Source organism: Engraulis encrasicolus, chromosome 20 (assembly GCF_034702125.1).
Source record: "Engraulis encrasicolus isolate BLACKSEA-1 chromosome 20, IST_EnEncr_1.0, whole genome shotgun sequence".
Classification (NCBI taxonomy): domain Eukaryota; kingdom Metazoa; phylum Chordata; class Actinopteri; order Clupeiformes; family Engraulidae; genus Engraulis; species Engraulis encrasicolus.
In genome coordinates, this window is record NC_085876.1 from 36,037,198 (window position 1) to 36,061,080 (window position 23,883).

Sequence of the window (23,883 nt, forward strand, 5' to 3'; positions counted from 1 at the left end):
GTCCTTCTGTAGATTATGGCAGGCTGCCACAAACCTCACCGCCCATCTGTCCGTCCGTTCGTCCGTGCCATGACACGGGATCGTTCGGTCAATGTCAGGGAGGGAAAAATAAAACAAACTTAAAAAAAAACTAAAATCATACAAAAGCAGAGTGTTCCGCTTTCAGTCACAAGTCAACATGCTCTCGCTTAAGCAGTCTTACGTTGTCATGATTCCTTTCTGTCATCAGCTAATAAATTAAAATGGCAACATTAAAAGAAGAAAAAAACAACAGACAGCAGTACAATTTAAATGGATGAGTATTAAGCCAGAAAACAAGCCAACCAACAAACAAAAAAGGAACACTAAAATGGGCTGACTGCTTGGACAGGGTGATGAGGAGGACCGATCGGAGCAGAGTAGAGCGGAGGTGATATGACGAAGATCTCGGGGAGTCTTCCTCAGGGATGCAAGGGTTCTGGAGACAGAGTTCCTCTGGGTTCGAGAAAAAGTGTACGTGTACGTGTGTGTGTGTGTGTGTGTGTGTGTGTGTGTGTGTGTGTGTGTGTGTGTACGTGTGGTGTCGAGTGATTTCTTAGTAGTGTTAGCCAGTCTAGTTCTTAATGTCTTGTCAGCTACTTGTCTTGAAATCGCCAGCTCTTCAGTGTGTGTGTGTGTGTGTGTGTGTGTAGGGTAAAACCTCAGGACATTAATATCTTGTTAGTAAGTGCAGGTGAAAACAGGTGTGTGAATACATGTATGCTGTGCATGAGAGAGAGAGTGAGAGTGAGTGTGTGTGTGTGTGCGCGCGTCCACCAATGCAGAAACAGTCTCTTCATCAAACTATGCAACTCAGTATGTGTGTGTGTGTGTGTGTGTGTGTGTGTGTGTGTGTGTGTGTGTGTGTGTGTGTCACTGTGGCGCTGGCTCCCCACTGATTTCTATTCCGTGCTGCTGCAGCTGTGCTCTTAGCAAGGCGTTGTCATTCTTCAGATCTTCAATCTGTTAACAGAATAGAGGAAAATGATTTAAAGATTTGCTTAAGAATTGGAAATTGCTTAAGACAATAATTTCCTTACTACATGACAAGGTGTGTAAGACAGAGGCTGGAAAGTCAAGAGACCGAGAAAGTCAGTGTTGGAACTGTATTTTATCCTTTAGTAGAGCAAACATGTTGCCTTGGTACAAATGTGCCTTTTCGCATTCAAGAATTGCTGTTCAAGGCTAAGCGGAAGATTACTGGACTGTGCGAAGAAGACTTTATCTGTACCAGAACGATGGAATGCTTAAACACAACAAAGTACATCTACACATAGCAGGCCAAGGCCTGTGTGTTTGTGTGTTTGTGTGTGTGTGTGAGCAAATCTCTATCCGGGTGATTGCCCCCCCTCCGTAGCGGGTAGAGACCAATGTAAATCAGGGACAATCCTTTAATAAAAATTGCTTGGAATGCGGAGAGCTGTTAGAGCGACTGGGGAAAATTGTAGCTGACGGTTCTCCCTACTCGCTCTCCAAGCGAGCTTGAAACTTAATTAACGATTCTCTGTGTCTATTCATTTCAGGTGTTTCATATTACAAATGTTAAGGGTTTGAACCAAACAGTCAGTGAGTGTGTCAGAGAACTAGTGTGTGTGTCTGTGGGCACCACTGCACTTCCTCAAACTATGAAGTGTTGTGTGCGAGTGTGTGAGAGTGTCAGAGAATTAGTGTCTATGATGGGTTTGTTTGTTTGCATTTAAGGCCAATTAGGTAGCTGTGGCTATTTCATGGCCAGTACAGGTAACAACATTTTCTTGTCTAGGGTGTGTGTGTGTGTGTGTGTGTGTGTGTGTGTGTGTGTGTGTGTGTGTGTGTGTGTGTGTGTGTGTGTGTGTGTGTGTGTGTGTGTGTGTGTGTTGTGCACAGCACCTGCTGTCTAAGTAGCTCGTTGTCCAGCTGAACCCTCTCCACCTCCTTGAAGCTCTCCTGCAGCCGCTGGTTGTTCTGCCGCAGCTCCCGGATGTAGTCGCACGCCTTAGACAAGATGCCTCCTTTGCTCTGCCAGGCAGGGGGAGGAATGCAGAGCATGGTTAAACACAGGGTGCCGTTTGTTGGAAAACCAGAAGGGGAGGATACGTTTCAACTTTTAAGCCTTATTAATGGAATTACATTAAGCTGTGATTCAAATCATGTCTAAGAAGTGGCGATATCAAAACCAGAACAGGGGGACAATACCCAAGCCCTCCCCCCAATGTCACCCTTGTTAAACATGTACACATAATCTGACCTGGGGAGTAGAATTATTCAAATAACCCAACGTTTAACATTGGGGACTCCAAGGTAAAATAAAGGGTTTTTCAATAACTAGGCCGACTACCTTGACTCAGAGGTGAGTGCTTTGGATTCACAGTTAATCAGTCTATGAAACCTTAAAGGAATAACCAGATGCAGACTAGACGCTCGCTATTTTTTTTTACTTTTGCCACTAACCTGGGGAGTTAAATGCTAGACTTGCCTAAGATAACCGATAGGAAGTGGTAAACCTTATAATAGATATCAAAAAAAGAGGAAAAGGAGAGTGCTGCGTTGGGTCAATTGTTTGTAAAAGAATCAGGTGCACTTCAGAAAGGACATGATAACTTCAGTAATTGGCTTGTGACTATCTCCAAAGTGTGAAGGTCCAAAAAGAAGGTTCCTTGCATGCCCTGATGAAGACTGATTGTAGTCGAAACGCGTAGGCATTATCCATTAAAATAAAGGATTTTAAACTTTTTTCACTAAGATCAGTGTGCCTCGGATCATTCTGACTACCACTTTCAACAAGGAACCTTCTTTTTGGACCTTCACACTTTGGAGATAGTCACAAGCCAATTACTGAACTTATAATAGATAGTTTGCCATAGTCATTTAGCTGAGACAATGAGGACTCCAGGCTCTTCTACAAACGTATTACATGATTTACCACAACCTCAAGTTAAATTCAACCGAGATTACTACTGAACCAGCTGCTAGGTATACTCCTCTGAATACATGCATGTAAACACATACCATACACATACTGTATACTGAACAGTATACTCACACATACACAATACGTCAAGCTCAATACTCAATACTTTTAAAGTATAAGCATGAATAACACAAACACAACCACAACACACTTTTACTCAAGTGAATTTACCTGTATGCACTAGCGCAAACACTCAACATACAATGAATACATAAGTAATTTACACACACACACACACACACACACACACACACACACACACACACACACACACACACACACACACTGATGTAATAAACACCCACCACCACAACAACAACCACATACAGTACGAGTGAGAAGAACAAAAGTAAAATCAAAAACCTCGGAGGTGCTGCTCACCGCTCCTGTTTTGGTGGCGTCCAGGTTGCAGTCGGGGATGATCTTTGACAGGGTCACGATCCAGTTATTGATCTTATCTCTCCTGCGCCTCTCCACTACAATTAGAAAACAAGAAAAACAGAAAAGAGGACAAACACTTAGACATGTCTAAGAATGTCTATTAGAAATGTCAGTCTTGTGTATGTCTATGTCCTGGCATGGTATAGACAGAAAACGTAATGTCATTTTCCTTGTATGACTTGTGCAAATGAAGAAAGTGACAATAAAAGCTGACTTGACTTGACATTGGAAAAGACATTCGTCTAAGTAAGACAACTTGGACAACAACATTGTTCATTGCTAAATGTCAATGTGCGCCTGTATTTGTGGTCAAAGTCGTCCTTTTGGTACATAGCTGTGTTTGTTGTTTTGATTCATATTTTGTTGTCAATAAGAGAGTGAGACAATCAACTCCCATCAACTACAAGGTGCAACTAAATTTCTTGGCCCTTGACCTTTTGTCTTGGCTGTTTTTTGGACTGTAACCCACAGGCTGTTTTCTTTTCTTTCTTTCCTTCTTTCTTTCTTTCTATCTTTTTTTTAAACCTAACCTACATTAGAGAACTCAATACCCCCCTCCAGTGGAGGAGGGAGGTCTTACACAATAGGAGTCAATGCCATAATGCAGTGGTTCTCAAACTGTGGGCCTGAAGGTATTCCAAGTGGGTCTTGATATAATTGTTTATCTGCCTACGCAACTGAATCCTCTTTTCTGATTGGCTGATGGGGTTGCGACTAATTCCCTATAACCTGTAAGGCGTCAAACGTGCGACTAAGTTAGGCGAACTGCCGTTACTAATTCTAAACTGCAGGTTGCTATGGCCAAAAGCCAGTCGTTATTTCTATCGCATTTGGTTGTCAAGCCAAGAGCCAGCCGTCAGTTCTATCGCATTTGGTTGTCAAGTCTGTCGCCCTCAAAGTTCTACTACATGCATCTGATAGAGGCACGCCCGATTACGTGCGCACTAAATTATTCTGCAGTTGGCATAATTCATAGGTTACAAATTTACAGATAGGCCTAGCAATAGATGACAAAATTACCCTGTACCGAAATTCTAAGCACCTGCCTCGCCATCAATTGTATCGAAACGAGTCACCTCGTCATCTGCTCCACTCACATTTTTAAAATGTAGGCCATTTCCCGCTGCCTTCCCAACTATTGATCCGAAAACATCCCTTTTTTTTAAAATTAGGCTACTCCTCTCTTGTGGGGAAGGAACACGTGTGAAAGGGGAAAGGGGAGAGTTATTGAAAATGACCCTAGCGTGGGGAATCTCTCTCTCTTTCTCTATCTCTCTCTCTTTTACGCACAAAGTTGACAGGTAGCCTATGATGATCAGCAGGGGGAAATAGACGCGTAATGCGACATGTGTCGATTCATCATAGAAATGCTTCGCAAGTTTTTGTTTTTAAACTTCCATCCCACTGTAGTATAGGGCCAAAGGAAAATTAAATAATCCCAGCGTCGGCAGACTACCAAACGAAGATTCTAGGCGCTTCAAGTTGGACGCCCGCACAGCAACATTCTATCTTGATAGAACATGGTTCCTACAACTTTACCGACAATAATAGATTAAAAAAGTACCCTACCATAACGGCAGATAAGCGGGATAACGGCCTTCGAGGTCGACCGGTTATACGAAATGAATGGCTTGGCGGAGGCAACTTTGTCTCCGCGCTGCGCGCGTCGCCAAAGTTCAAAGCCGCCGCCTCGCCATTAATTTCGTATAACCGGTCACCTCGTCGGCCGTTATCCCTTACATAAACATCAAAATAATATTTGGGTGTGTTGCTGTGGACCATTCATTTCAGTTGTATTGTTTATTGGACAGAGATGGGCCCCGAACATTTGTGAAAGTTTCAAGTGGACCCCAAGTTGGAATAGGTTGAGAACCCCTGCCATAATGGAACGGCTGGGTGTTATCATTTTTCGGCTCACACAATACCAGTTTGTTCGCTATGGTAAAACACAGTGCCTTGCTTGGTTTCAGTTATGTAGTAAACCATCCCATCACCTTCTCCTAATCACATTCATGTGTCCTCAAGATACAGACCACAAGGTAAAAAAAAAAAAGTTTTCATAAGTACAAAACATGATCCCATGTCCCGACTAAAATGTCTGATTTCCGAGTGTATATAATGAGTGATGTTGTTCTGTACAGATTTATATTAGGGCACTTCATTTTATACTTTATATTATACTTATATACTTATATATACTTATACTTTATATTTATATTTGGGCAGTCATGGGTGAGCGGTTAGGGCGTCAGACTTGCATCCCACAGGTTGCCGGTTCGACTCCCGACCCGCCAGGTTGGTGGGGGGAGTAATCAACCAGTGCTCTCCCCCATCCTCCTCCATGACTGAGGTACCCTGAGCATGGTACCGTCCCACCGCACTGCTCCCCATGGGGCGCCACTGAGGGCTGCCCCCTTGCACGGGTGAGGCATAAATGCAATTTCGTTGTGTGCAGTGTGCAGTGTTCACTTGTGTGCTGTGGAGTGCTGTGTCACAATGACAATGGGAGTTGGAGTTTCCCAATGGGCTTTCACTTTTTCACTTTATATTACTATTTTTTATCCTCGTACTTGAATATGTGACATCATGTCTGTCAATAGGATGCACTGCTGTTGTTATTGTCTAAATGTTCAGTGTGGAATGCTTGTGTGTGGCGTGTGTCCTAATGTGTGTTTGAAATGTTTTGTATGAGTGCAGATCACCTGACGGCAAATCAAGTCTACCTCCATCTAATCTAATCTAATGTAATCTAATGTAATCTAATCTAATGTAATCTAGGTCAGTGGTTCCCAACCGTTTTCTTCAGGGACCCATATTTTTACTATTGTAAGCTATGGTGACCCAATGGGCGAGCGCCCACAGGAGACGGAGTCACATGATACTCATTAATTATCATTTTATTCCTCAATTTGTCTTCAGTCAAATACTGTATAGAATAACTGTTTAATGTAGGCTATCACTTACATTATGTTGCTTCTATGCATATACTGTACTAGTTTAAATGCTTTGTCATTTACTCAACATGGGCTATATGGTATTAAAATGAAACCCCTTAAACTCAAGAGAGCTTCGCGACCCACTGTGGATCTTTGGCGACCCAAAGGTTGGGTCCCGACCCATAGGTTGGGAACGACTGATCTAGGTGATGTTGCTCCTCACCCTCGTTGTGTTGGGCTCTTCTGCGCTCGTCTCGGGGTGCTCGTGCCCCCTCCATCTTCCTGTGGAAAAAAATGGAACACAGAAAAGACTTTTTTTTAAAAATAACCCCAATTTACTTTAACGTATCTCCTACCCTATCAGAAAAATAATAAAACGCTCACACACACAAAGAAAGTGTCTGTCTAAATCAAGATCTAGACACTTGGTGAGCCCATCATCACCCACTGAAACTAAACAATTACCATTTTAGAATCTGGATGTGGGAAAAGTGGTTACAAACTTAAAAATCACCAGGAAAAAAAAATCATTCACACACATTTTCGCACATACACACAAAACATAAAACACAGAAAGCACCAAGTTTGCTCCCAGCAGAGTCTCTCTTAGGGTTCTTAACTAGCTCATGCCTCACAAACAAACACACACACACACACACACACAAACAAACAATCGACAATAACCCTAAGCTAATTCCCCTCACACAGAAGACCTCTGATCCCCAACGGTAAAACACACAGGCCTCAAATGTCCCTGTAAACCACCAGCTACCACGTAGTAGCATGGTGACCACACCAGCACCCCAAACGTCCCCAACAAACACAGCAGCCACGCTCACAACAACCCCGACTTCACTCTGCCTACTACAGCCTCGGGAGGGGAGTAGTGGGTTTGTTTTGGGGGGTGGGGGGTGGAGGCTGGTCCGAGTTTGGGTGAGTGTTTGGGAGGGTGTGTGGGGGAGTGACAGATGGGTATGTGGGGAAAGGTGTGGGTGGTTTGGCATGGGCATAGGGGTTGGGGTGTGTTGTGGTGGTGTTGGTGGTGAGAGGTAAGTGGTGGGTGTGTAGGTGGGGCGTAATGTGTAGAGGTGGTCCTCACCAGCCGACATTGCCTTGTTGCATCATCTTGTTGTCACCGTAGTCTCTGTTGGGGGGGCAGGGCAAGGGGCAAAAGTGGTTTGGCAGGACTTTGTTTTAGGCATTAGTTCAAATCACACATGATCAAAACATTTTCGGTTTTTTTGGCAAATTGGATGGATGGACAGACAGACGACCCTATGCCAATATGGTTGCGTCCGTCTAAACGGGTGCGGCGGCCGAATTGGGCCAAACCAGGAAAGGGCTGGAGTAGGGGTGTGTGTGTGCACTCTAAAGAAAAAATATCTCAAGGTTCTTGAGCGTAAACAGACTGGATATAGTATATAAAGTCCTTGTCTACACTACACTGAATACATTGACCCAAACCCAAGATATGATGAGTAAAAAAAAAAAACCTTCGCAAATCAAGCTCATCACATTGTGCTAATGGCTATGCTGTTAATATTGTTGTGCATGTTGCTGGTAAGCTTCAAATACTGCGATCAGTATGTTGGATGCTTGCTATGGTGCCAACTTGTGGTTAGCACCATATGGGCAGGATGGCTGCCATTTGAAAATTTCAGTGTAGTACGTGTGCGTAGAGAAAAAAATGTGCTTACACTGTGCATCCTGTATCTTGTGCGTAAGTGTGTGTGTTTGTGTGTGTAGAGACTCACGTGGTGTAGGTGTGTGTGCGGGGTGCGATGGTACGAGGCGTGCCCGGCTGCAACACGTCTGGAGGACTCATCATCACGTAAAACTGACCTGTCATCAACATACACCCACAACAGCAATGAATATACAACCACAGTTATAAAGCAATTCAATTGGTTGTCGCTTTTTACTATTTAAGACATAATTATGATTATAAAACATACTTTGTAAACATGGTATACATGCGTGTGCGAGAGACATATTGTAGAACATGTATACTAAATAATCCCTCCCCCTCATGTAATGTAAGAGGCAAAGAGAAAGGTGGAGACAGAGAGGGACAGAGAGGGACAGAGAGAGAGAGAGAGAGAGAGAGAGAGAGAGAGAGAGAGAGAGAGGCAATGTAACAGAGGGACAGAGAGAGAGAGAGAGAGAGAGAGAGAGAGAGAGAGAGAGAGAGAGAGAGAGAGAGAGAGAGAGAGAGAGAGAGAGAGAGAGAGAGAGAATGTAACAGAGGGAAAGGGAGAGAGACAGAGAGAGCATAGAAAACTGGGAGTAGAAAACAGAAGGTGTGGGTCAATGCTGTTTTTTTTTCGTAGCACACATCAGGGTGGTGCAACCATAGCTAATTTCACTATTGTATGAATTAAATGATTTCTGTATTATATTTAGAGGTCCATCTAAGAAGCATATTTGTTGATGTACATTAATTATTGATTACTAATTAATTTATGGGCATTAGCTGTGGTTGTACCACCTGACGTCGGAGCCCCCCCCAAAAAAGTGTCATTGATGGGAATATAGATGTAGAAAAGATGAAGAAAAAAAACGAATGCAGGAAAATAGAGTGGCAGAGAGACAGAGAGAGACAACAGAAACGTGTGACTGTGATGGAGAGTATAAAATGACAGAGAGAGAGAGAGAGAGAGAGAGAGAGAGAGAGAGAGAGAGAGAGAGAGAGAGAGAGAGAGCGCAGGTAAGACAGTGTGTTTGCTTGTTTGTTTGTTTATATTTATGGCCAAATATGCAACTGTGGCTATTTCATGGCCAGTACAGGTCGCAGGTAAGACAGACAGAGCTCACCGCCCGCTTGCGTGAGGGTGGGGTCCGCGGTGGCCTGCACCTGGACGGCCGTGCCGTCACTGACGGTGGCGGCTGGGAAGTAGGCGAAGCGCGTCTCCCCGCCCACCGCCTCCCCCGCGGGACTGCCGCCATTACTGAAGGGGTTCTGGATAACAGCCTGCACAGACACGCCAGAACAAGACATGGAACCGGAACCATGCATAAATATACATACGGAGAAACAAACAGGAGACTGAGGAAAAACAGGAGCAGGAATAGCTGGGATTATGTATTATTTACACTCAAATAACATGATAACAGGCATATTATTTATACTTATTATTACAACATATAAATATGAGATATATAATATCAATTTAATAAAAGTGTAAATATTTGGAGAGGAAACAAGAGAGGGAAGATGGAGCACATCATATTTCAGGTTCAAGGCAAATTGGCAGCCATACATTCAAATCTGTGGCACACCACACACACACACCTCCCCACAAACAAGGACAGACAGACAGACCTCCCCACACACAAGACAGACAGACAGACAGACAGACAGACACACACACACACACACACCTGAGCTACTGCCTGCTGCGCTCCAGCAAAGGCTGCCGTGGAGACCACGCTAACTGCGGCTCCTCCATCACCTACGGCCTCGAGCTGGTCCTCTGTCACCTGGACCACCCGGTACGTCACCTGGAGAAATAGATAGATAGAGATAGACAGAGAGAGAGAGAGAGAGAGAGAGAGAGAGAGAGAGAGAGAGAGAGAGAGAGAGAGAGAGAGAGAGAGAGAGAACTATCAACCTGTGCACTCCCGGTAATTGGTCCACAACTACCGAGCTGGAATAGCTCAGACCCAAAGTGTGATGGGCAATTTGGCAAGGAATTACACAAAGATTGGGGTAATTGGGAATGAAAGGGAGTCAGCCTCACCTGCCCTCCGTTGCTTTCTGTGCGGAACTGGTACTGGACATTGTGGTCAGCGAACGCTGCCTGCTGGACACTTGCTATGGTAACAGCAGCCTGTTCCTCCGCCCCAACTGCCTCTCCTGTCAAGACAGGTGTGTAGACAACATAAACATGAACGTCCTTGAGGCCTTCAGACAGCAATGCAACCGTAACTATACTTAGTAAGTAGTCCCTTTTAGGTGGGCCATGACCTACAATATCTTTCTTTTATGTTAAGTGACACAATAAAGCCAAGAAAGGGAACAACAATTTGTGTATTGTTTAGGTCTTGTTTTCTGCACTAGTGGAAGTAACCAGTCATTCTTCAAACATTTGAACTTACCCTCCTGCAGTTGAACCACCTCCTCGGTTTCCTGTTTGTCGTGACTGCAGAGAAACAGATGTGGTGACTTTTAGTGAGTGGTGTGAAAACATAGCCATTGCCCAACCTGGCAACACGCCATCAACAAAACACAGTTCCAACTTCAGTTATGTGAATACCACCCAGGGCAGAAAGCTTTCCTGTTGTTTTCGTACACAAAATAATCGGGTGGACTGCAGCCACCACCTTACTTCTACTGTAGGATTTAAGTGATTAAAATGAACTATACATCATAACTAACAACAAACATGGAAGCATGAAGAATCAACAAAATTGTGTGATGTATAACTATGCAAGGCATCAATTCAATGAACGCAACTGTTAGCGACTGCATTTATAAGCATTCAGAAATCATTCAGCAGAACTCCATGCGATTTCAAGCTTATATGTTAGGTCTACTAGATTTGCACAGTTCATAACTGCTCTATTAGTCTGGTAGTTGTTATAACAAAGTTAACACATACTGTAGTACAGAAACGACCTTTATTGAATAGCATGCAGGCTAACATAAAAAAAAATACAAAGTCAGCGATTAAAAGGTAGATTAAAGGCAAAGGGTAAGTAGTGTTAAGAGCTGGCAGTTCAAACCACCCGCGCATACTGATGCAAATACATATTGTATTGGGTTAGGTGCTGGGTTAAATGGCAACAAACTATACATGTTTAGCTGCAAACACTGCCCAAAGATGGAGGTGACTGGGCCTAGGAAGCCATTAATGCGAGCGACGGGCAAGGGACGCGCTCTCACCTCGTCGGGGTGTCCAGGCTCTGTTCGAGCATATCCATGAAGGTAACGATATAAAAAGTGATATTCAGCGACACTGAAATACGGAGATGGAAGTCCTGATCACGGGGACAAACACACGGGTCATGTGAGAAAGACAGTCCAGGACACGTGAGGTACAGACTGGGCAAGAACCTAAAATGGAGACCGCAGAGACGGAGCTTGTCTGCGCGCTCTTGCGGATATCGTCGTTTCCTCCTCTTCCACCCCGTTAACGCGCTGGCAACACACGTAAATCCTTGTCTTGCGAGCTATATTACTAAAAAAGATCAGTATAACCGCCTTTCTGGTTTCTATTAAACATGTATATTTACTATGTTGGGAATTCTATTTCCTCTTGCTACTTCATTCCTTTCTTCTCTAAAGGATCGTTATCCTTCGGCTCTCTCACTGCAAGCTGTTCACATATCCATCCGCAAGACTGCAGCCCTATTCGGTTGCGGCTAATAAAATATGGAGTGGAATAGGTAGGCAATTAACTAGATATTCGCCGATTGCAAAACGTAGCCTATATGGCCTTTCGTCGATAAACATAACTGGATATTGGAGCACATGTTCAATCAAAATTGGGTGATGTCAAGCTTTATTCATCCAGCGTAACTTTGCCTTATAGTGGGGGGAAACTCATCAGATAATATTCGGTGATGTCTGTGTGTAACCAGTTTTCTAGTAGCCTACCCAAAAGAACAATCCCTTCCTGCTACCATTGTCAAATGTGCCACTGTCTTACTGGAAAGAGTGTATCTACTGCATTTTATCGTCTATTCAAACCTATGGGAAATGTGTGGCGTGCCTGTGAATGTTGGTCACTCGGTTTCAGAACAAGTAGTTCCTACTAAACGTCAATGTTGATACTCCTGACTGCTTTGTGTCTCAGTCTACCGGACAAGAGAAATGTTCTAAAATACAGCTTCTCGTGCAATATGTCGATTCCTCAGTCTGTCCTTGACATGTGATACTTTAGTCAACCCCATTAACAAATCTCAAGCCGTACACGACAAAGATATGACTCAGGTGACTGATGTGATCCAATCCGGGTTTTCGGTCGAACCACATGACACGGATGTGGATTTCATCAGACGATAGGAAAGAATGGTCGATGAACTGTCAAAGAGTGTAACATTAAAAGACAACATTACAATTTGTTTCATCAGTAAATCTTGTAACAGTGTAGCTTAACTATTAGTTATTAGTTATATCCATCCCGTCCTGTTTACATAGTTGGGTGGCACGAGGCTCAATAATCGATTGACAGCTAGCAGAACGCAGGTCATGTATTAACTTGGAACTCTAAAAGCAAGTTTGCATTGTTTTTAACATAGCCCAGAAGTAGCCTATACGGCTCTGGCCCAGAAATTGTAACACTCCACCTGGCACATTCATAGGCCTATGCCATAGCAGTTTTAACTGACATCTGTGTCTAGATAGCTTAATAAGCTATTAAGTTGGTTGTCTGCATGCATGTTGCCCATTTTCTTTTCTTTCTTTTTTTCTTTTTTAAATGAAATAAAATTCCAGGGGTATCCCTTGTTTTGGATTTAAAATATTATATATTATTTGGCAATTAAAGCATTAGCATATGGCTAATTTGACTATATATTTCACCTATTATTTGTTTCTTTTTAAACCAAGGGGTTGTTGATTGTTGATCATTGTTATAATAAACTTTGTGAATCTATTCAACACATTTCTCTCTGCTGTTTGTCTTTTCAAGTAGGCTACTCCACGTAGACAAGATAGGCCCAATCTTCGGGGACGTTTTGGTTAAAATAAGGTAAAATAAAAGTTAGTAGGCCTATTAGGCTAGATCAGGGTTTCCAATTTGGGGACCACTTGAAATTTTCACAACTGTTCGTGGTCCACCTCTATCCCATAAACCAGTGTTTCCCAACCTTTTTTGTCTCATGTACCCCCCAAGCCTTTCCGTTGTGCCATGAGTACTCCCTAACTCGTGTTTTACATCGCTTTTTCTATTCCAGTGTGACTATGCTCCATGCATTTGTTAAAATTACATTTTTCCAAGTACCCCCTGCAGTGTGTTCGTGTACCCCTAGTGGTACACGTACCCCTGGTTGGGAAACAGTGCCATAAACAATGCAACTAAAGCTTTGTCAGCAGCAATGCAAACAAATATTTATATTTTTTATTTAGAAAATTATTTCACTGCCCACTTGGAACAGGCTACCTTTTGCGGCCCACAGTTTGGCGAATCACTGGGCTAAATAAGTGTACGTATTATGATCAGTGACGTTATCATTTTATAATCCTGTGAGACTCACTGATCATAATAAACAGTGTGAGTTTGTGCTGCCACCCATTAGCTTTTGTTTCGGAGAGAGAGGTCATGATGAAGACTGTTGAAGTCGAAACGTAATCCAGCCATGAAATAATAAAAGGAAAAAGGATTTTGTGTGTGGGGATCTCTCTCTCCGAAACTAGTCAGCCTTTGTCCTGCACCTTTTCCTGGGATGTGCACAATCTTCACCACTTCAGCCCATTAGCTTTTGACCTCTCATGCACTCACTACATAAGCATGTTGGGTTAATGTGCATTTTGGGTTGGTGTACATTTTCATTTGGCCACCACAAATACAGAAGGTTTTTCTTAAAGATCAACTTCAGGGTCTTTTACAAGATAGTTTTAATGGGTTTATTAGAATAATTTCTCTAAATGTACTGTATCTTCAGAGCCCTTTTTTGTCAGGTTTTTCCGGACCCATTATTTAGTAGCGGATTTTTCGACAAAAGTTATTTTTGGCATAAAAGTTTTTCTATACTGAATTTCCCACAACTTTCAGTCACTAATAGTGTTCCAGTTAAGTCACCCCCTCACACACACTCACACACCTGACTCTGAGAATACATTGTGGTGATTCCACAAATATGGAACTATTTCGAGCCAAAATGTTGTTAAAAATATAAGCTATATGGAGCTGACCAGAGTCAACCAGCAAAACATCCCTTTTTCTTGTTATTAAAAGCCAGCCATCAATGACATCCTATCCTATCATCTAGGCCAGGGGTGGGCAACCGGAGGCCCAGGGACCACATGATGCCCGCCCCCTCAGTGCGGCCCGTAGATAAAACATAGTTTTAAAAATAATAACAATAATAATACCAAGATAAAAAAACACTACTGAGTCAATCTATTGTAATTATAGTGTTGGCCAATACCAATACATAACACCTATATCTTTCAAACAATATCGGCAGTCAGTGAGCAACCAACTCATCATTTAAAGGGACACTGTGCAGGAAATGGTCAAAAAGGGTACTGCAACTATGCTGCTCATTGAAACTGGGCTGCCTATTGCCAAATTTGATCTTTACATGAAAGTGTACCAAGTAATAAACAGATATTTTCTAATCTGGTTCAAGAACAGTCATTTTTGCAGCTGAAAATGGGGATTTTTGGAAATTCAAAATGGCGGACCATGGAGAAGATCCCCCTTTTCATGTATGAAAAGTGCAATTTTTCCAGTCATAATGAATACTTCGAATTTCATGGTGGTGGTAAGTATTCATGAAAAAGGTAACATTAGTGAATGGGCAGCATGCATTCTGGAAATAAACAACTAAAAATCTCACACAGTGTCCCTTTAAGTTGCCCATCCCTGATCTAGGCTAACCATGAAACCAGCCACTAGAGTTAAAAGGAGAACGGAAGCTCTGTGAGGGCCCAAGTCTTCTTAAAAACACAGGTGCTCTAACTAAGAATCTTTGTGGGTAGCAAGCAGCAAAAAGAAGAAGAAAACTGTGGCACTCCAGTTTCATTATTTTTTACTATTTTCCAGGCAGGTTCGCACACTAAATAAGACACTTGTGAGCACAGAGAGCACTGATGATGGCAGCAACTTGAAACGTCTGCTCTACTCAAAACGTCTGCTCTACTAAAAAAAAACTCCTTGTGCTTGACCTTAGTGTCTTATTTAGTGTGCGAACCTGCTCCAACTTTTGAACTATACTTTTTGGGTCCATGCATCCACCTACTGTACTTATTTTTCAAAATATCCAGAGTGTCAGGGTGACCAACCACTAGAGGTCTCAATAGGCAAACAATAGTTTAGACAGCATCAGAAACATATTGTGAACAACCTGGTAGTACACTTTGACATGCCATTTAGTGCCTATATCAATGAACAGGTGCGTGGCCTTATCTTGTGTCTATCTTCCCAGCATAGTGTATGATGGCACATCTTCACCTGTGTGTGTGTGTGCGTGCGTGCATGCGCGTGCGTGCATGCGCGTGCGTGCGTGCGCGTGCGCGCGCGTATGTGTGCGTGCGTGCGTGCGTGCGTGCGTGCGTGCGTGCGTGTGTCCATGCCTGCATAAGTAAGCACATACGTGTGCATGGATGACTATGACTCTAAACTACTATTGCCATGGGTGAGTGGTGGATGTGGCAGTGTTATCGGGAATGGGAGTGGGAGTGGGACTGGGGGTAGGTGATGGTAGCAAAGAGGCGCCCCTCCAAAAGAAACTGTGTGCTTCAGCATGTTGCTTTGTACCACAGCAGCAGTACTGCAAGCCTCTGCAACATCCACTGCTGTGCAACACTCATACACACACACAAAAAGTCAGTGACAGGGTGACAGACACCCCCATACACACACGCACGCACGCACACGCACACACACACACACACACACACACACACACACACACACACACACACACACACACACACACACACACACACACACACACACACACACCATAAAAGCAAATATGGTCACGTGCATAGAGGTCTGTACCCCACCCTAACCTCTCCACCCCTCCCCTACCACCACCACTTTGGCCATTGGCCAGGTCAAGTGCATTTGTTAGGTAAAGGGTGGTGGGGATGGGGGGCTGGGGGGTCGAGGGAGGTGTTTAGGTTTTGTGTTAAAGGATTTTGCCTCCATCAACAGAAAAAACAGAGGGGATAACTTTTTGGAATTTCGCCCACAGAGGTTCTCTTTGACCCTCACTCTGGTTCACATCACTTCTCTCTCTCTCTCTCCTTCTATCTCTCTCTTTCCCTTGCTCCCTTTCTTCCCCCGAAAGGTGAACAGTAAAGAGGGTATAGCTATCCCAGAGGTTGCAAGGTAAGACACCAAGGCTTACATTTACATTTAAAAAAAAAAAAAAAAAGATTGTGACTTGGATTTCCGTTAGTAATATCATGAAGACGTGTGAGTGCCTGGGTAAGTTAAGTGGCTATGAATTAGTGTATGAAGCTATCATAATTTAAGGTACTAAGTGAAGGTTGAGATGTTTCATGGTCCCATTAGTGGATATCTACTTGATTGCCATGGCAGGTGTGATGTTTGTCCTCCTGCATGATGTGTTGTTTCTCTCTTGTGTTTTATGGGGACCAATGTCCAGGAGTCCATAGGAGTCCATAGGAGCTAGACAGAACATTCTGTCACACTCAATATTATTATTACATATTGATATTCTCATTGCTCCATTATTTTGTCGTGGCGATATACATGTATATACAGTAGATGCTGTATATTTAAGGCAGTTAAAACTGCTACATGTGGACAAGGGAGTATTTATATGCTTTCTTTTGAAAGGAAAATAGACAACAAGCTTTTCTATTATCCTGTGTGATGGGTGTTATGATATAGCATGGGTTACACAGAGACTCTGAGGCCTTGTATGTCTTGTCAGTTTAGAGGTTGGACCTTAGCCTCGTTCATGTGTTTCCGTATAATGCAGTGTGTCCCTGTATAATGTTGTGTGTGTTTGTCTGCATGACAAAGGGTCTCTATGATAGCATTTGTCTCTGTATGATGCTGTCTACTGCATCTTTGTGTGGTGTGATGCTGCGTGTCTCTGTGTATGATGCTGTGTGTCTCTCCTCATGGTGCTGTGTTTCTACGGCACTTGATTCAATGTCTATCATGGTGTAGTGCTGTTCCCAACTAGGGGTATGTGTACCAATAGGGGTACACAGCAGGGGATACGTAGACCAATGTTATAACAACAAATGTATGGAGCATAATGACATTGGGATAGACAAAGAAATATAGAGCACGGGTGAGAGGGGGTGCTCATTGTATGGTTAAAAAAAGGCTTAGGGGGTACGCAATACAAAAAAAGGTCGTTGAACTCTGGTGTTGTGTCTATCAGATACTGTGTATGTCTATGTTGCTGTGTGTGCTCCTGTCTCTGCCTCTGTCTCTGTGTAATCCTGCATCACACTCGGCACAATGCTGTCACTAGGTCACAGATGGTCACATGCTGGGTGTGTTGCCTTTGTTTTGTTTAGTTTACTTTATTTGAATAAGGATAGATACTTAGTATGTAGGTTGTGTGACAGCCCAACAGGAAGCATCATAGCAATTTGTACCCAAAGCCAATTTCCCACGCCCCTCCCTAGAAGGCCTTTTACTGCACTGCACTGCATCTATCCTTGTCTATTTCTCATTTTAGTGCATAGCTTCTGTTTTCCTATTTTGCATCTATTGGCTGTGCCAAAACAACATCTTACATACAATTTGCTGGTCTAATCCTTTGACACTTACTTTGTCGGTCCCTTAGTTGGCACTACAAAATAAAAAAAACGTTTTCACATCTGAGCTGCTCGGCAAACTGCCCATTCTTGCTCGAGGCAGACTAGTCCTCTCTTATTGATGCCTCAGGTAGTGAACTTACATGAGCGGCAGCAGAGATCTTCTTCTATCATATAATTTGCATTGCGTGGTAGTGACACTTTTTTGCACATTTGTCTAAACAGAATATGTTTTTGCACATTGGCTTTTTATTTTTTTCTTTATTTTTTATTGTCCCCCTCCCTGACTATTACCTGTGTTATATGTGTCTGTCCGTGTGGGCATTATGTGTATTTGTGTAAGCTACTTGACACCTGAATTTCCCCTCGGGGATCAATAAAGTTACTCTACTCTACTCTACTCTACTCTACTCTACTCTACTCTACTCTATTTAACCCTTGACTTGCCTGCTGCTTCTTGCAGGATGTACAGTTTCATGGGCGGTGGCCTCTTCTGTGCCATTGTGGGGAACATCATGCTGGTGGTCTCCACGGCGACGGACTACTGGATGCAGTACCACCTGTCGGGTAGCAACGCGCACCAGGGCCTCTGGAGGTACTGCATGGGCCACAAGTGCTACTGGCAGACGGACAGCATAGGTGAGCTGCGCGCACGCACGCACGCACGCACGCACGCACGCACACACGCACGCACGCACGCACGCACGCACGCACACACACACACACACACACACACACACACACACACACACACACACACACACACACACACACCTTGTGGAAGTTTGCTTTTTGAAATTGGCTAGGTCAGAAGATTACCATCAAGGAACCTCAATCCCCACCAAGGCTGTTGCTCGTATACAAACACACACGTTCGCCTTTTCATGGACCGTTTCGGCTTGTCAGTGGGCTTGTCTCGTGTGGTGAGGCATACGAGTTTAAATGAACAACAAAGTTTGGCGCACACATCAGTGGTGAAAGATCTCACACTTTGTAGACAGACAATGAGGCAATAAGATTCTGAAAGTCAATTTTGTCTGTTTGGCACTCCAGTTGACCCTGTCCTGCATTACCGTAGCAACTCAGGGGGTCAGGTGAGTGCCAGACCAATCAGCAGTGACTTGGACCCACCAGCCCACCCAATGGCTGCCTGGATCTGCAAAGCTGCGACATATACAGGCACACACCTTCTATGTCCCTCTGAGTGTCCGTCTCTGTCAGAATGTAAAATGTTTGACATTGGCTAGGTCAGATTACCAAAAATGAATCTCAATCACGTCGTAAATTTTGTTAAAAGTGCTACTGGACGCCAAGGTAAATATACGCACCAATGACATACAGCCATGTATATATATCTATAGATGTACAAGTACGTCATTGATACATACACTTTAGTGATCATATCCGGCACTTCCTTTTCAGCCAACCACAACAATGTATTCTGGGTGGCGTAGTCTAGCCCACTACAATACATACACACAAATATGTTTTATTCCTCTTAAAGACATCTCTTCACACAAGTTTGTTTGGGCAGTTGAACCTATTGTAAATAGAATGCCTTTTTATTGTCAATCTACACACATAGTACATGAAAGGATGAGATCATCAAACAAGACCCCTTCAGGTTGTAAACCAAACATGATACAACGTGTCAGACAGATCAGGCAAATAAAATGTGACTATGTCGTCCCTGCCGTGGCCGACCGGTGGGGCACTCGCCTGCCATGTGGCTGACCCGGGTTCGACCTTTGTCGACCCCTTCCCATCTCTCTCCCAATTCGCTTCCTATCCACCTCTCACACTGTCCTGTTGCATAAAGTCGAAAAAGACCAAAAAAAATAAATCTTTAAAAAAAGTGACTATATCTTGTGGATGGTAACTCAATGTCCTTTCTCTGCCACGTGTCTAGCTTACTGGAATGCCACGAGGGCCTTCATGATCCTGTCTGGCATGGCGTGCTTCGCGGGCATCCTGGCTGGCATCTTCTCATTCGCCCACTTCTCCGCCTTTGAGAGGTTCAATCGCTCCTTTGCTGCAGGGCTCATGTTCTTCGTATCGAGTAAGTCTCTCTCTCTGTCTGTTTTGCACTCTGTCTCTCTCTCTCTCTCTCTCTCTCTCTCTCTCTCTCTCTCTCTCTCTCTCTCTCTCTCCCTCTCTCTCTCCCATCCCCATATTTCTTTTTGTCCACTCAAACACCTCGTCCTCGCCTTTCACCTCTGCTACACTGCCATTTAAACATAAACACGAACACACACACACACACACACACACACACACGCGCGCGCTCGCGCACACACACACACACACACACACACACACACACACACACACACACACACACACACACACACACACACACACACACACACACACACACACCATGTCCCTCAGCACTCTCCGCATACACTAAGTCTTCTCAGGTATCATACATGTAGGTTAAGTATTCTCTTCCTTCGGTGACCATTCAGCCCTAATGGTGGCACTTGTGGCATTTTGTGTTTTTGCGTTTGGCAGCCTTCTTTGTGTTCCTGGCCATGGCTATCTACACGGGCATCACGGTGAACTTCCTGGGCAAGCGCTTCGGAGACTGGCGTTTCTCCTGGTCCTACATACTAGGCTGGGTGGCCATGCTCATGACCTTCTTTGCAGGTAAAGGTCACACTTCATTTGCACTACATTACAGCGATAGGTCACATTCCATTTGCACTACATTACTGTGATAGGTCACATTCCATTTGCACTACATTACAGCGATAGGTCACGTTACATTTGCACTACATTACAGTAAAAGGTTAGCCTAGAAATCTAGACGCCCCTAGCGACCGCAAATTGATAGGTCACATTCCATTTGCACTACATCATACTTGTAGATCACATTCCATTTGCACTACATTACAGCGATAGGTCACATCACATTTGCACAGCATTACAGCGATAGGTCACATTACATTTGCACTACATTACAGTGATAGGTCACATTACATTTGCACTACATTACAGCGATAGGTCACATTCCATTTGCACTACATCACACTTCTTGGTCACATTACATTTGCACAGCATTACAGCGATAGGTCACATTCCATTTACACTACATTACAGTGATAGGTCACATCACATTTGCACAGTATTACAGCGATAGGTCACATTACATTTGTGACAACATTACAGCGATCGGTTACATGACATTTGCACTACATCATACTTGTAGGTCACATTTCATTTGCACTACATTACAGTGATAGGTCACATTCCATTTGCACTGCATTACACTCACTGGTGACACTGCATTTGGATTGTATTGCACTCCACAAAGATGGCATGAATCAACCACTGAGCTGACTGGTATTGTGTAGGGCTTACACAGTAGGCCTACATCTCCACACTGTGCAAAATAAAAAGTAGAACTTTGAAAAATACGTACGTAAGCCCAACTCTGGACACTATTTACTATGTCAACTTGCCAAGATGTTTCAATTTGAATATGGGTGGATAATAGAGTTGGAGTGGCATATCTGTAAATTCACTGCAGTTGATTTTGCATTTGTGATTGAATGGGGGCTAATTAAATGTTGTATGCTGCAAATAACCAACCTCAGAAAGTTGCATTCAGAAGCTGTGGCAGTTTCAATTTCAATGCCCACTCCTAAATGACTAAGTAAAAGTGTCCTTGAGTAAGACATGGAAATGGGAAGATGAGATGGCTGGTGGTGCATTTTATGGCTTGCCTAATGTTGTGTGTGGGTGAATATGAGGCATAACAGCTTGGAAACCCTTGGGGTACTCTCCCACGTGGAACAGCGTGTTACAATGCTGGGGTGCATTTCTGAAAAGAGAAGTTGTTAGCCTGTTAGCAACTTCGGTAGTTGCCAATGGGAAAATGCATTGGAAACAACAAAGTAGCTAATGAAGTTCGCGACTATGGTTTCGAGAAACCCACCCCTGCTCACCCACTTACCACAGTAGTGGGAGTCACTCTTCCCCTTTTCTCACAGCCATTTATTTACGCTCCTACATGTGTCGCTGGAAACAAACACATTACGCATCCCCCGCAGATTACACACACCCATAAAGTGTGGTGAAATCTGACATTAACCACACCATTTGATGTTATACATGGGTGTGGTCAGTTGGAGCATGTTGAACATCTGTGTATGTGACGTACATGTAGTTTTTTTTGTTTGTTGATGTTTTGACATTAACGTAGCTGGGGGAATTATTGAGTAGATCCATAACCCATTGTAGCCTGATGATTCGTATATGTTGTTCAACCTTTGGTGCCTGGAGACACATATACGCTGCATTCAGGCTCTTGAGATTTTAGCTTTTTAAATAAAAATGTGGGTATGTTACAGCTGAATGAACACATTTTAATGTAAGATGACGGTCTTAGGGTTTAAAATGCAACTTATTTCATGTTTTTATGTGCATCAGAGGTAAGATATTTAGGTTTATACTGTATATGCTGAGATTATGTAGGCTGAGGGCAACTTTCCCATCAAGGGCTTTGGGCATTCAGCAGGCGTTTTTTGCTGGTGCTTTAGGCATCAATGGGTTAACTTGGCATGTGTGGGTAATGGCCTCTTTCCCTGTGTTCCTGTGTGTGTGTGTGTGCATGTGTGCGTGCGTGTGTGCATTTGCGTGTGTGTACGTCGTCCATTCCAGGAATCTTCTACATGTGTGCCTACAGAATGCACGAGTGTCGCAGAGTGGCAAGTCCTCGCTGAAGACACCCGAAGAAGAAGGAGAAGAACAGGAAGAAGAAACGGAAGAAAAAGAAGTAAGGGGGACGTTTTTAAGGAACAGACGAAAGAGAAAACTTTTATCATCCAGCAAGCAAGGATTTTTCAGTGCCACATCAAAGCAATTGCAAGTGCTATGATAGGCGGCAGACGAATGGACAGTTTTATACCTAACATGATGACAGTTCTTCATTTAACCTCAGTATGTTATTTTTCCAATAAAGTTTCTCAATGCGGACATTGGTCTTTTATTTACGTAGCCCCTTAATGCGCGCCGTACCTCCAGTGGCACACTGTAATAGTCATTGAAATGTACCTACCATAGCACTACAATACTATGACACAACACAGGCCCTTTAGTAATGCACCATGACTTTGTCATTACCATACTGGTAACAACAAATGTATAAAGCCGCGTCTTAAGGGGTTAAACAGACACTTAAACAACCTCTTACACATACATATGTAACCTGACATATTACTGCACAGTCCATCTCCCTCGGGGCCGCAAACTCGCCACCCAGCCTGATCTCCAAAATTCCGTGCTCGTGGACACGGAATTGTTTTCCGTGATGGGCACACGGAAGTGCTTTCTATATTCCCACACCATGTGTTGACTCTATCATTTGAAAATACATATCAAATGCTAATCTTAAACAAAATCATGCTATAGCAATTTAAGTTGTGCCCTGACAAAAACATTCCCTAACCTTAACCTGTCATTAAAGTCATTTTTGAGAAATACCTATTCCAGTTGGTTGATAGGCTATCAAATTCATATAATGAATGAAAGAATACTAGCTGTGCCCAGACCAAAACAATCCCTAACCCTAACCTGTCAGTAAGAAATGTTTTTTTGAGAAAAAATATTTGAAATTGGAAAAATCCAGAGCAAAACACAAGACTGTGGAAACATAGAGCTGTGGGAGTATAGAGAGAGCACTTCTGTGTGCATCACGGAAAACAATTCCGTGTCCAGGAGCACAGAATTTTGGCAGAATCCGTGCTCTTGGACAGAGATTTCGTGTCCTTAACATCCGCGTCCAGGAGCACGGAATTGTGGAGATCATGTTGCAAGCACCATATCAATGAGAGTCACAGTACGATACTGCTGAGCTAAAGGGCCGGTCCGATAGCCCAACGCTACCGCACGAGGCTTCGGGAGGAAGGTTATACTGCTCCACGCCATACTGCTAGTTGGCCTCCGTTACACATATATACATATGGCCATAGTGGTTTGCTGGTAAACCAAAGACCATTTTTTTCTTTCAGATATTGTGCTTTGCCTTTTTTGTTGTCTCTTTTTGTGAAGGTAGTGGTTTTCTATTCTGGTAAACAAAAAAGCCCCCATAAGCCTCACTTATATAACTTTTA

The 23,883-nt window shown here is 43.4% G+C and overlaps 2 protein-coding genes across 6 annotated transcripts; one reads left to right on the forward strand and one right to left on the reverse strand.

The window, feature by feature from the left end:
• Positions 1 to 242: 242 nt before the first annotated feature.
• Positions 243 to 13,443, reverse strand: usf2 (upstream transcription factor 2, c-fos interacting). 4 transcript variants are annotated; one of them, XM_063185863.1, is made up of 11 exons: positions 11,231 to 13,443; positions 10,444 to 10,487; positions 10,086 to 10,201; positions 9,727 to 9,846; positions 9,160 to 9,316; positions 8,100 to 8,187; positions 7,445 to 7,489; positions 6,569 to 6,627; positions 3,350 to 3,444; positions 1,888 to 2,016; positions 243 to 981 (listed from the first exon to the last, which is right to left on the reverse strand). In XM_063185863.1, the coding sequence occupies exons 1-11, from the start codon at positions 11,266 to 11,268 to the stop codon at positions 892 to 894; spliced, it is 981 nt and encodes a 326-aa protein (XP_063041933.1). In that variant the 5' UTR covers positions 11,269 to 13,443; the 3' UTR covers positions 243 to 891. The 4 variants fall into 4 exon arrangements, with proteins under 4 accessions (XP_063041933.1, XP_063041932.1, XP_063041935.1 ...); XM_063185862.1 differs by having other exon boundaries at positions 3,332 to 3,444; positions 11,231 to 13,438; XM_063185865.1 differs by lacking the exon at positions 7,445 to 7,489 and having other exon boundaries at positions 11,231 to 13,441.
• lim2.4 (lens intrinsic membrane protein 2.4) lies at positions 11,179 to 22,720 on the forward strand. Of its 2 annotated transcripts, none has more exons than XM_063185875.1 (5): positions 11,179 to 11,272; positions 18,231 to 18,406; positions 19,677 to 19,826; positions 20,282 to 20,416; positions 22,433 to 22,720. In XM_063185875.1, exons 2-5 carry the CDS (start codon positions 18,232 to 18,234, stop codon positions 22,492 to 22,494), a joined length of 522 nt encoding a protein of 173 aa, XP_063041945.1. In that variant the 5' UTR covers positions 11,179 to 11,272; position 18,231; the 3' UTR covers positions 22,495 to 22,720. The 2 variants fall into 2 exon arrangements, with proteins under 2 accessions (XP_063041945.1, XP_063041947.1); XM_063185877.1 differs by lacking the exon at positions 11,179 to 11,272 and adding an exon at positions 13,015 to 13,040 and having other exon boundaries at positions 22,433 to 22,702.
• Positions 22,721 to 23,883: the final 1,163 nt, after the last annotated feature.